The sequence below is a fragment of the Glandiceps talaboti genome, chromosome 9, assembly GCF_964340395.1.
Source record: "Glandiceps talaboti chromosome 9, keGlaTala1.1, whole genome shotgun sequence".
In the NCBI taxonomy this organism is placed as follows: domain Eukaryota; kingdom Metazoa; phylum Hemichordata; class Enteropneusta; family Spengelidae; genus Glandiceps; species Glandiceps talaboti.
Window position 1 is genome coordinate 18,704,157 of NC_135557.1, and position 13,907 is coordinate 18,718,063.

The window sequence follows — 13,907 nt, forward strand, 5'->3', positions numbered from 1 at the left end:
AACTACTAATATGATTGACATATACATATCATGAATAGATAAATAAATGTTTTATACATGTCCCACATTAGATAGATGGATAAATAGCTGATAGCTAATCCGCAAATGTCAAATGTCGAAATAAATATGATGTACAGGTATGAAAATAAACTCCAGTTGCGACGTATTTTCAACCATTACTATCTATTGTTTTATCGGTGTTAAACATAGTATGAAGCAAACGTTTCCTGTCCAGTTATAAGTATCAAATCTTCGTTGCTTACTTTTTGCCTCTAGCGTTATGGAGAAATTAACATTTCCTATTTCATTTACAGCCTGACATGTATATTCCCCGTGATCACTTCTTTCCGTGAAGGGTATTAGCAGTTTACTCTTAAAGACTGATCCTTCTTTCGTTTCAATTGTAGATAGTTCCCTATCAATAACTTCGTTTCCATCTTTGTACCATTTAAACGTTGCTTCAGGATTACAGTTAACCTCACAGATCAGTAATGCCGGATCACCTTCGTTTGCAGCTGACCGTGAATTTTCAGTTGCGTTTACAACATATGGTGAATCTGAAATAAAAATTACTCTTGACCTTTCATCATATTACCATAACTTAAGTATTGTAAATGTGTTGTTACTGTTGGTCGTCCACAGTACCGCTAAGTTAACATGTTATTATATTATCCAATATTGCCAAGATTTTCATCTAGCGTAATGTACATAGAGTATCACGATAATCGCAAAGCTAGGTGAAAGCTGAGCACCACGTACATAGATTAAATGTCAGTCTCCCATGTTAACCGTATTTGTTAATATTTTATAAGAAAATCACTGTGCCAAATGTATACAAAAACTGATTGATATTTTTTTTCGAATCTTTAATAGAATCGTTACAACTAGCTGTCACCATATTCTACCTAAATGCATTTCAATTGGTTATACTGTATGTATGTATGTATGTATGTATGTATGTATGTATGTATGTATGTATGTATGTATGATTGTATGTATGTATGTATGTATGTATGTATGTATGTATGTATGTATGTATGCATGTATGCATGATTGTATGATTGTATGTATGTATGTATGTATGTATGTATGTATGTATGTATGTATGTATGTATGCGTGCGTGCGTGCGTGCGTGCATGCATGCATGCATGTATGTATGTATGTATGATTGTATGATTGTATGTTTGTATGTATGTATGTATGTATGTATGTATGTATGTATGTATGTATGTATGTATGCATGTATGCATGCATGCATGCATGTATGTATGTGTCACAGTTACAATTTTGTTATTCAGTGTTAGGTTTTGTTTTAGTTATGTAACTTTCTGTCCTTGTACTTATGTAAATTTCTTTACCTTCATGAATTTCATTAGATACTAGTAGTCAAATAGTTTTAGACAGGTGTACCGTGTCAGGTATAAAAAGCCCAACACACAGGTCACCGGTACATTCATTTTTTGTGTAGCCAGCAAGGCAACAACCTACCTCTTTCACTTTGTACTTCAGGTTAGTTATATTCTCTTTTTCCTTTTGTGACATTCATTTTTTGTGTAGCCAGCAACAACCTACCTCTTTCACTTTGTACTTCAGCTCCTGTCCTTTCCGTTATGTGTGTACGTTGTAATAAAGTTTATTTGAGTTAACTGCATCAACTGGTATGATATTTGGAGTGTGAGGCGGCAACCGTGACAAATGGCGTAGTCGGCAGGATGGCAATTCCTTGTCCACTATATCTTGTGTGGTGAAGTTCAACCCGAATCGGAGAAAGTGCCACGTCGTCAATGCCTTCAATCCAAGACGGAAATCTCTGCAGAGTGTTTGAGTGGTGAACGACTTGTGAACTGAACTAGCGACAAGGGTCAGCGTAGTATGGTGTCTGCGTTCATCACTGGTAACTTGGATTGAAAGTGTGAGCAGTTCAAGAACAGTTGCAGTATTTGACCGTAAGTGCTGTGAATTCAATACTTGTATCCAACCTGGAAGCAAGCGTGAAACTGTGTGCACTTTATGAACTGAATTATATCTGAAAGTTGACTCAAAATAAGTGGACTTGGTGTTTCAATTGCCAATGAACAGTTTTCTTTTCAGTAACCGTGTTCGCCGCTACCGAATATCAATAACGTAAGTCCAAAAGAAATTTACGCAATTTCATTTGTATTGTATAGAAGTTTTGTTTCGATGTATGTGCAGTTGCAATTTATCTTTTCATTTGTGCAGGATAATTTTCAAGTGTTTCTCCGTAAACGTTAGCCATGCAAAAGTTTCTTATGACTTGCAAATCAACTTGAATTTGTCCAACATCATATATCATTGAACAATAGAACAGTTTTCAGGGATTTATATGCTTCAGTATAAGGTTTCGATATTATTACTAGAGATTTTCTGAATTTTTGTTTAGAGCTTTGTTCCCGTGCTTGTAAAACTGGGCTATATAGAAACGTAATTTTCGCAAATATTCTGAAGTTTAGTGAACGTTTTCAAGTACTTGCGTATCCATTGTTTGATTTTTCCCAGCTTTTACATCTGGTGTATGTAGTTCAGTACCTCTTCCATGAGTGCGAAATATTCGAGTGCAGGCATTTTTTGTGTATTTTTGTTGTGTTTTGTTTTAATTTTGAATTACCAAAATATCAATACATGTACTAAAGCTGCTTTTATGCTGAAAACAATGGCATCATCAAGTGAAGATTTTCATAATCGAAGTATTTTTGTCCAACATTTACCTCCACAATGTACAATAGAAACATTGCTAGAGTTTTTGAACACAAAATTGGGCGTAATAAATATCGAAAATATTTATTTGTCAGATACTGATGATAATGCTGCCTTTGTGTTATTAAGTAGTCACGATTCAGCTGTAGCTGCTTCAGAAAAGGTACACAAAAGAATTTTTGAAGATTCTAAACTGAAAGTATCACGAGTTACCATAGCACGTGGATTAGAGTTAGGTAGATTAATACAGGGTGTTGAACACAAACTAGGTACCTTAGTGACACCACCCAAAGATACTAAGTCCGTCACTGATACTGCCACAAGGATAGGAATTAACAGTATTATAGATATGCTAATATCATTACCATTAGAAGATAAACAAGCAGTTGCTAGGGCATTACTGCCAACACCTTCAGTAGATACATCATCAAAACATACAGAACTTGGCAAAATAACTACCCAAACTACTTCCCCATCCATTTCTTCTCCAATTGTAACTCAACCATCTTCACAGCCTATGTTTTCTCCAATACAAGCCCCTATAGCTTCGTCACTACAATCTACTCCACAGACTGCTACTACTGTGCGTTCTGTTGAATTCCCTAGAATTGTAACATTTTCAGGAAAGGGTGATGTGACATATGAAATGTGGCGATATGAAGTACGAGGTTTATTGAGAGATAATGTATTCCCTCAGGCTATCATTATGCAGGGTGTTCGTAAGTCATTGAGAGGGGTAGCTGCTGAGGTTTTACTTCATATGGGTGAAGATGTAACACTGACAAGTTTAATAGATAAAATGGATATGGTTTTTGGAAAGGTATTGCCTCCAGAAGCGATTCTTGAAAGGTTTTATACTGCTCGTCAGAAAAGGAATGAAAGGGTAGCAGAATGGGCATGTCGTATAGAGGGTTTATTGGAGGAACTAAGACCTAGACAACCAATGACCAGAGATACTATAGACACAATGTTGAGAACGAAATTCTTTTCAGGATTAAGTCAGGATCAGATTAAGGTTGCCATTAGACATAAATATGATGCTGGTGAAAACTATAATGGGTTGTTAATGGCAGCTAGGATGCTAGAGGGTAACCAAGACATTTCTCCACAAATTCATCAGGAAGTAGTAATTGAGAAAAATATACTAGCTAAGTTGGAAGATATGACCAGGGAGCTTCAACAATTGTCAAAGAAAGTAGAGCAAATAGAACAAAGAAGTAGCCATTCTCAGCAAACTCAACCTAGAAAAACAGATTATAAATTTTCAGGTAAATGCTATGCATGTGGTCAAATAGGACATAAACAAACTCAATGTCATTTAAACGAGAAACGGCCAGTCATAAAGAGGGACGTGAACTCGGCCGGCAAATAAATGGTTCCTCAAGAGTTGTAGAGTCTTTAGTAGGAGATGCTAATGAGTGTAATATTAGTGTTGATGGGTCATGTTGCTTAGCTCTGATTGACACGGGTTCGATGGTTTCAACAGTAGCTGAATCTTTCAATAATGAAGTTCTTAAAAAACCGATTCAAAAACTAGATGAGTTCATTAGGGTCCAAGGTGCTGGTGGCTATACAGTCCCTTATTTAGGTTACATCGAAGTAGATATTGTATTACCTGGTAGTTCTGGTGTGGAAAGTTCCGAGACTGTTTTGCTGTTAGTTGTTGCGGATACTGACTATAACCATCAAGTACCAGTTGTTGTTGGCACAAATATACTAAGGTATTACTTAGATGCACCAGATTGTAGTAGGAAAGGCGAATGTAGTAATTTGTCTAATGCACTGGGACTAGCATATAAGACCATACAGCAAAGACAAATGATAGAGGGGAGAGCTATAGCAGTACGTAATACAAGCCCTGTGAAAGTAGGACCAAATCAAAGAATAATTGTACATGGGTTTTGTAGAGTGGACTCTAAAACATTTGGTCAAGATGTTTTGATAGAGCCCGAGGAATTGAATCCTTTACCTGGGAATTTACTAGTTACCCCAGCTGTAATTAAATTAGGGTCAAGTGGAAAATCCAGTAGAATACCAGTGACAATTACTAATATTGGTCAAAGGTCTGTCACAATTCCACCTAGAAGTACTTTATGCAATGTCAATCAAGCATCTTGCATATCCAAGTCTCTCGATCCATACGACAACATTGATATAGATAAACATGGGAATAGTAACAATGCACCTGAGTGGTTAATTAAAGATCTTAGTCTAGATACAAATACAGAGTCGGCGCTAACTGTAGATCAGAAAGAAAATGCCTTAAATCTTATTGGAAAATGGCAAAAAGTGTTTTCTAAGGATGAAATGGATTTGGGACATAGTAATCTGATAACCCATAAGATAAAGTTAACTGATGAAACTCCCTTCAAAGATAGATATAGGCGAATACCTCCTGGAATGTATGACGAGTTGAGTCAATATTTGAGGGACATGCAGGCGTCAGGTGTAATAAGTGAGTCGACTAGTCCATGGTCTTCTAATATTGTATGTGTCAAAAAACCAGATGGAAAAATCCGGATGTGTATAGACTATAGAAAATTAAATGCTAAAACTGTGAAAGATGCCTACGCCTTACCTAGAATAGATGATACACTTGATAATCTTAGTGGTTCTAGTTGGTTTTCATCTTTAGATCTCAGATCAGGGTTTTACCAGGTGGATATGGAGGAGTCAGACAAGCAGAAAACTGCGTTCACTGTTGGTAACCTAGGTCATTATGAGTTTAACCGAATGCCTATGGGGTTGACTAATGCGCCAGCTACTTTCCAACGTCTCATGGAAAAGAGTTTTGGTGAGTTAACTTTCCGTGAATGTTGTATTTTTATAGATGATGTTCTGGTTTATTCAAAGACATTTGATGATCATCTTGAAAGACTTCAGAGGGTGTTTGAACGGTTGTCTACTTATGGCTTGAAATTAAAACCATCAAAATGTTCTCTGTTTCGGCGTAAGGTGAAATATCTTGGACATATTGTTTCTGCTCGTGGTATTGAAACTGACCCAGGCAAGGTATCAGCGCTAAGAAATTGGCCAGCCCCTAGATAGTAATGTGAAGGAGTTAATGCAATTTCTTGGTTTTGCAGGATTTTACAGGCGGTATATCCAAGGTTTTAGTACTATCGCCAAGCCCCTTAATGATTTACTACATGGTCAACAGACTCGAAATAAATCTGGGAAGTTTGTTAAAATAAAGTGGGGAGAAAAAGAACAGAAATCTTTTGACATACTCAGGGAAGCCCTCATGTCTGCTCCAATATTGGCCTTCGCTGATTACTCCTTACCATTTGAACTTCATACGGACGCCAGCATACTGGGGTTGGGGGCAGTATTGTACCAACAACAGAAAGGTGTCAATAGAGTAATTGCCTATGCCAGTAGAGGCCTTAATAAATCAGAACGTAATTACCCCGCACATAAACTCGAATTTCTTGCTTTGAAGTGGGCGGTCACTAAGAAATTCAGTGATTACCTTTATGGGGGTAAGTTTACAGTATACACTGATAATAATCCTCTAACTTATGTACTTACATCAGCAAAGCTGGATGCCTGTGGGCATAGATGGTTGTCTGACCTTTCCTTGTATGACGTTTCCCTAGTATACAGAAGTGGTAGGAAAAATATAGATGCAGATGCTTTGTCCAGAATTCCATGGAATTGTAAAGAGGGTCAGATTGACAGTGAGGTTGTGCAGGCAGTCTGTCATGCAACTAGAGTGAGGGATTGTGATCAACTTCGATATGTAGATTCATTGGGTATTGTAGAGGATGAGGAAGTGTTCACGGGGTCTTCTTGTTATGACGATGTGGATTGGAAAACTGAGCAACAGAAGGACCCAATTATTAGATCTGTTGTTGGTCATATAGTGAGAAATATCAAGCCTAATATGCATCCACTATGTAGAGAAGAGAAATTGTTGATGCGAGAAGGGGTGCGTTTAGTTCTCAAAGATGGAATTTTGTATAGGAAACGGCAAATTGATGGAATACAGAATCTGCAATTGGTTTTACCAAAGATGTATAGGATTGGAGTGCTTAAGAGTTTACATGATGATCTTGGACATTTTGGAAGGGACAAGACTTTAGATCTGGTAAGGAAGAGATTCTTCTGGCCTAGAATGTTTCAGGATATCACAAATAATGTAGAGAGATGTATGCGATGTATATGTAGAAAGGCATCTGGTAGTGTTCTGAGGGCGCCATTGGTCAATATTAAGACATCTCAACCTATGGAAATGATTTGTGTTGATTTTTTGCATATTCCAACTCCAGACAGGGGATTTAGTAATATCCTGGTGATGACTGATCATTTTACTAGTTATGCAATGGCAGTGCCAACAAAAAATCAGTTAGCCCGCACTACAGCTAAAGTGTTGTTTGAACATATGGTATTACATTATGGATTTCCAGGCCGTTTGCATAGTGACCAAGGTCGAAACTTTGAGTCAGCAACGATTCAGGACTTGTGTCGTATTGCAAATGTTAGAAAGACCAGAACCACACCTTTCCATCCTCAGGGTAATGGTAAATGTGAAAGGTTTAATCAAACATTGCTTCAGATGTTAGGCACGATGTCCGAGGATAAAAAGACTACATGGTCTTCATATGTACCTGCTATGGTTCATGCATATAATGCTACAAAGTGTGAAAGCACTGGGTATTCTCCCTTTTTCCTCATGTTTGGAAGGGAACCAAGGTTACCGGTCGATTTAGTAACAGCCACTGATCAGTGTAACAAAGATTCTGTCAGAAGTGTTTCAGATTATGTCAGAAAACTAGGTGACAAATTGAACTATGCTTACAAATCTGCATCAGAGAAATCCGAAAGGGCTGGAAATAGACACAAGGTGTTATATGATAGGAAAGTAAGGGAAGCTATCATACAACCTGGGGATGTTGTTTTAGTAAAAAATGTAGCACCTAAATCAAATTACAAATTAGCTGATAAATGGGAAGAAGACCCGTATGTTGTTCTATCTCAACCAACCAGTGAGTGATATTCCGGTGTATGTCGTTCAGAAAAAGGGGGGTAAAAGTAGGAAACGTACCCTGCATAGAAACCTACTTCTCCCTTTACCTGAATACAGTACTGAAGTAGATGAGAAACCCATGTCTAGACTAGCTCATAGACAAAGTAAGAAAGTGGAAGAGATAATTAATTCATCCAGTTCAAATGACGAGGGGGAGGAAGAATGTCCCTTTATGATCCAAGTAAACACACTAAATCCTTGTGCACCAGAATATATCCCCTTGCATAAGAGAGAGTTTGCGGATCGCATTCATAATATTTCCAATGATATTTCACATGACACGCATGACACGTATGTCACCTCCAGAAACGACACTTCACATGATTCACTAGAAACAGAAAATACATTAAGTTTAACTGATAGGACGAATGAATCAGAAGTAGGTTTAAGACGGTCTACAAGACACAGAAAACCTCCAGATAGATTTGTACCGGGTGAATGGTCCCGAAATTTAGTTCAACATGTCCAGCAGCTTGAACCATACTTCACTTTAAAAATTTAATGTCAATTTATTTGAGAGAGAAAGAATTTTCGATTTTTTGTTATATTTAATCGTTATTTGCCATTTAGTAGAGTTAAGTTTGTGCTGTGATGTTAATAGATCACTCAAAAGAACTCTCTAAGACAACAGAGATTTGTAATGTTAAGACATCACTCAAAAGAACTCCCTAAGACAACAAAGATTGGTAAATTTGAATTGTAAATTTTTCTTTACGTCTAGCCAGAATGTATGTACGAAGTAGTCTAAATGACGAGGACGCCATTTCCTCAAGCGGGGGAGTATGTCACAGTTACAATTTTGTTATTCAGTGTTAGGTTTTGTTTTAGTTATGTAACTTTCTGTCCTTGTACTTATGTAAATTTCTTTACCTTCATGAATTTCATTAGATACTAGTAGTCAAATAGTTTTAGACAGGTGTACCGTGTCAGGTATAAAAAGCCCAACACACAGGTCACCGGTACATTCATTTTTTGTGTAGCCAGCAAGGCAACAACCTACCTCTTTCACTTTGTACTTCAGGTTAGTTATATTCTCTTTTTCCTTTTGTGACATTCATTTTTTGTGTAGCCAGCAACAACCTACCTCTTTCACTTTGTACTTCAGCTCCTGTCCTTTCCGTTATGTGTGTACGTTGTAATAAAGTTTATTTGAGTTAACTGCATCAACTGGTATGATATTTGGAGTGTGAGGCGGCAACCGTGACATATGTATGTATGTATGTATGTATGCATGTATGTATGTATGTATGTATGTATGTATGTATGTAAGCATGAATTGTAAAATATGCATCAGCACATGCCCATGTTTGTATATATGAGTGTGGTGTGGTTGAATACATACAATAAACACTAAGTAGGATTTCATTTGATTCCACTACATCGTCACTGAATTGGTCATTCCTGCCTTTACATGTGTACATATCCCTGTTATGGTATGGAGTCAATGTAATGGTCAGTTGTTGTGTAGTGACTTTGCCACCATTAATCCCATTAGATTGCTCAGCAGATCTCAGTGTCTCTCCATCACTTGGACTCCATAATACACCATTCTTATACCAGGAGACGGTAGCTACTGGATTACTACTTTCTGTTGTGCAGGTCAATGTCAAGGTCGTGTCTTCTTGTACTGGATTGAACTTGTCAGCTGATAGGAACACACTTAGTGGAGGAACTGAAAAAAAAAACAATAAGTTTGGCTACAAATATGTGAAACCATCACAATCATGAACGACCGATGAGGCCAGGTTATTAATATCGCAATCGTCGTGAGTTAAATTAATGATCTATTGGATAAATTAATACATAGACATGTACTGTATCAAATTTGAAGTAATTTTACATAAGATATTGCCTAACAACCACAAATTATTGAACATGCAAGTAATTCATTAAGATTCTGAGCTAAGCTATACTGCATCATCAAGGTATATGCCAAATTATACGAAACATATGAAATTTAAAACTTGCTTTCTAAAATATTCCATAATTTAAAAAACAAATACATACGTACGTACGTTCTGGCTTGGTTACATGCATACATACGTACGTTTATATGTATAACCAGCCAGCCAGACAGACAGACAGACAGACAGACAGACAGACAGACAGACAGACAGACAAACAGACAAACAAACAAACAAACAGACAGATTTTTATGGCAAAGTCGAAATAGTTATGTCTCATTTTCTTAACACTCGACACAAAATTGACAATTTGTATGATGCAAAAATCATTCACTCGTTACCAAAAAGATTCAAAGTTTAGCTTGTGTATTGAAGTAAAAGTGTGCACAAACTAATATACTCACAGTAGACATTGATTCCCTGGTTTGCTGACTCCACTTTTGTATTCATAGGAAACTGACTGTTTCTGGCATGACATTGAAATTGTACACCATTGTGAGTTTTGCTTAAGGTGATATGTAGTTCCTGTCTTGTTTTTTCTCCACCATTGTCACTCCCACTGGTTGTGAAAGTCTTTATGGTTTCCGTTGGAGTACTTGTCAGAGATATATCATTCTTAAACCAAGATATATCAGCATGTGGATTACTACTTTCTGTTTCACAGACCAATATCAAGGTGTCACCATTATTAACAGGATTAGTGTACCCAGTAAGTGTCACAGACGATGGTTTGACTAGATCGAAAATAATCCGAAAACAATTTTCATCATTATGGAAACATATATTATCATGTTCCTGCATTCCATAATTAAAGAACACAAAACATTTCATCTTTCACAAAACTACAATGCAGGCACCATTTCAGACAATTACACGTTTTGTTTTGCACTCAATCATTTAGAATATAGCAGTAGTCACTCTTTTTATCAATTTGAAAGTAACTGTAATTATTCAATTATTACTAGATAAAGACTGACAAACCCATAGTTTTACGCAACATGCACAATATATTTTATACATCGAGGCGTAGTCGGACATATTGTTTGTCGAAAGAAGCTTTGTACGGACGCAATGTACAACCGACATTTGTAATAATTGCCGAAATTTGTAATAAACCGAAATTTGTAATAAAATTGCCGACATTTGTAATAAATTGCCGATATTTGTAATAAACTGACGACATTTGTAATAAATTCTGTGAACGACAATTGTAATAAAAATTGCCGATATTTATAATAAATTTCAGAAAAAAATGTGTAATAAACCTGCCGAAATTTGTAATAAAACAAGCGACCTATCGGTCAGAATAGCTCCGCTGTTTTTTTTTTAATTTAATTTTTTATTTTGGTGACATGTAGAAGTGGTTCAGTTCTTCAGCTCTTTACTATGCAGTTTTGTTTTAGCGATGCAATAAAGTGGTTAGTGGTTTCATATGATGTCTCACTATAAAACACATTTTACACAGAAGTTGGTAATGTATTGTACTTTTATACCATAGTCACCATTTTATAACAAAAATTTACTGTTATGAAAAATTGCACAAAATCTCAGAAAAAAAAATGACTGGGAAATGCACACAACAAAAAAAAAATTTCTAACAAATTTACCAAGTCAACAACATTCAACTTGTACTAGTTGTACTAGATATATATATATAGGGAAGAAATGTATTAATCGCCATCTTAGTTTCCGTACGGCGACAATCCCCAAGTACCCGAAAGAGAGTCATTCTCAGCCAACAGGGATTGACACTGGAGTAAAAAAGTCACTATCCCACAGGACTAGTAAAATTGATAACGTAGTAGTCCTGCAAAAAAATTGGTGGTCCTATCTTTAAGTGCTTTCGCTTGTTCACTTAGGCTCTTCATCTCTCTTAGTTTTTGCTCTACTTCTAATTCACTTTTCCAAACCCCATATTTATTTCAAACCGTGTGTTGTAATTGAACTGTCTATCTCTTTGTAGTTGTTTGTGCATCATCAACTCCTTACTGTAATTTTATTCTCTTTTTTATGTTTTGGAACTTCTTCTCTTTTTTTGTTGCTTTCTGTGAGTAGTTTGTCTTAATTGGAGGGGGGAGTAATAAGATGTTATGTGGTCTTATTTCTAGCTTAAATACTACATAACATTTCTGGTACACATTGATCTAACTATTGCATTTTTAAAAGACAAAAAATTACCTTCCCATGGAGCAAATCTTTATAGTGTTCTCCTTAGTGCATATTAGAATGTATTTAAAACATAAAAATAAATAAATTTGAAGGTTACCAGCAGTTACAGCAAAAATTTGTTACTAATTACATGTACAAGTCACCTCGTCTATTTTCGTGTCTATGTACTTCCGGGTTGACATAAACGTTAAACGTGATACAGTCGGCCCTATAATTACTAAGAAATGACAAAACCGTTCGCAAAATAAAGTTCAGGATTTTAATTTTTCAAACTGAATATCAATATCCACTACACATTCAATAACTGGTTTCGCGTATTTAGAAATGTGCCCCAAAACATGAACACGGAACACGGAACACGGAATCGTCTACACGGCACTAAAAATCCTACCTGAGGATGGGGCTAGTGTTACTAAGTTAGCAGTTTCATTGTAGGCTGTAAGTTGTACCGGTAAAAAAAACGATCATCACATCATGTAGGAAGTACAAAAACATAGAACACGTTGTTTTCTTGCTGAATAAACTCACTGAAATAACAACACGGTCAAATTGCGTCTTTGATTTTGACAGCCACCATTGTTATGATTGAGCTTCACTTAGTTCCGTTGAACGTGGCCGGGCGAACGTTGACATCCAATTTGTACAGCGTTTTTACAAAGGGAGCTCGTCAATTACCTGCCGAATAATTAACTCAGAAACGTAGTTTAAATACTAACTGATCTAAAAATTACTGTTCAGAAAGACTACGCATCCGTACATAAATACGAATTCATGCGACAAAGATTTCAACTTTACTACTTGTTACAGTGTAGAGGCCAGCCTTACCCTTATTATACACATATCATCGTACAACTAATTTTATTGGCTATAATATTAGCTACATTTGAAAGGTCTCACTTGATTGGCTCATCCTTCGCTATTCCCGTTTTCAAGAGACACCCCGCCAGAATAAAGTGCCACGTAGTACAGCAATGGCGCGAGATCGCCTGTTGGGCGACTTTCCCACCGGGTGTGCTTTTCGAAAACTACACAACACATGCTTTTATGACACGGAATCATAGAAAATCTACCCCGTTTCCAAACTAATCGTAATTTTATCGCGAATAGACAACCAGAGTTGGTCAAAATAGCAAATTAAAAATCAAATGAATTTTACTATGACCGTGAATTCATCATATAGCCGGTGGTTTGAATTCTGAGCTCCCTAATATACCTATCGAAAAGTCACTATCCCGTCGTTACTGGTCCTTACATAAAGTTACTTGACTCGCGGGATAGCGGACCAACGTGTACGTGTATGTCGAACCCTAGTCCTGCTTGCATACGGAGGAATTCGGGACTCGATTCTGACAATTGTCCCTCCAGTCAAGTCAGTAATACAGACTCGTGCACCGTCATGTAAGCAGGACTAGTCGAACCCTTGCCATACAACATAGACCCTCCTGGTTACAGTGGTAACACTCGTTCATGTTCGATTAAGTGATGAAGTGATCTTTTTTTTAAAATTTCTTTTCATCACAACAACAAAATCTGCGCGATCAAAAGTGTTGTAAACTAAACCAGAAAGAATTATCGGGCTGGCTAAACTTCCCGATGAACTGGAGTAAGGTCCAAGTCCAAGTAAGCCCCGATAGTACGTGAGAAAATCGTCTCAAACTAGCGATACAACTTTCAAAATATAACTTGACATGTTAGAGTTATACAATTCAAGACGGGTTTTCACTCGAAAACAACATTTCTGTGAATAATGACACTGAACGCAGCGATTTCTCGGACGATGTTACCACTGCACTGTAACGTATGGCTGACAACGACTTGCTTAACTGGGTTAGTCCCTCCTGCATCCGGGTACTTGGGATTGTCGCGGTACGGAACTACCACATCGGTAATTTTGACGCTGTAATTTTGCCACCAATATTGATCGTACAAAAACAAAACTCCATAAATGAACCACAAAGTACTTTCCCTTTCAAAATGTGGTAATTTTAGAAAGAGTATTATCGTTTTTATTAACGACTGACTCTGTCAAAAATCGTTCGATACACTTCAGTTCAGGCATGGAAGACTTCTCACAATGATAATGAGGTGC

The 13,907-nt window shown here is 36.8% G+C and overlaps 2 protein-coding genes across 6 annotated transcripts in view; both read right to left on the bottom strand.

The window, feature by feature from the left end:
• The window catches only part of LOC144440250 (fibroblast growth factor receptor 2-like), a 136,790-nt gene that overhangs the window by 43,937 nt on the left and 78,946 nt on the right, over positions 1–13,907 (bottom strand). The window lies entirely within an intron of this gene.
• Positions 1–13,907, bottom strand: part of LOC144440251 (fibroblast growth factor receptor 2-like) — a 51,536-nt gene that overhangs the window by 9,869 nt on the left and 27,760 nt on the right. For all 4 annotated transcript variants that reach the window (XR_013481179.1, XM_078129584.1, XM_078129583.1 and 1 more), the window contains 3 exons: positions 10,054–10,383; positions 9,088–9,417; positions 264–557 (listed from right to left, as the gene is read on the bottom strand). Coding sequence is in view for 3 of the 4 variants with exons in the window: in XM_078129584.1 (XP_077985710.1) it covers positions 264–557; positions 9,088–9,417; positions 10,054–10,383 (954 nt within the window). In the remaining variant the exon portion in view is untranslated. The remainder of the gene's footprint in view (positions 1–263; positions 558–9,087; positions 9,418–10,053; positions 10,384–13,907) is intronic.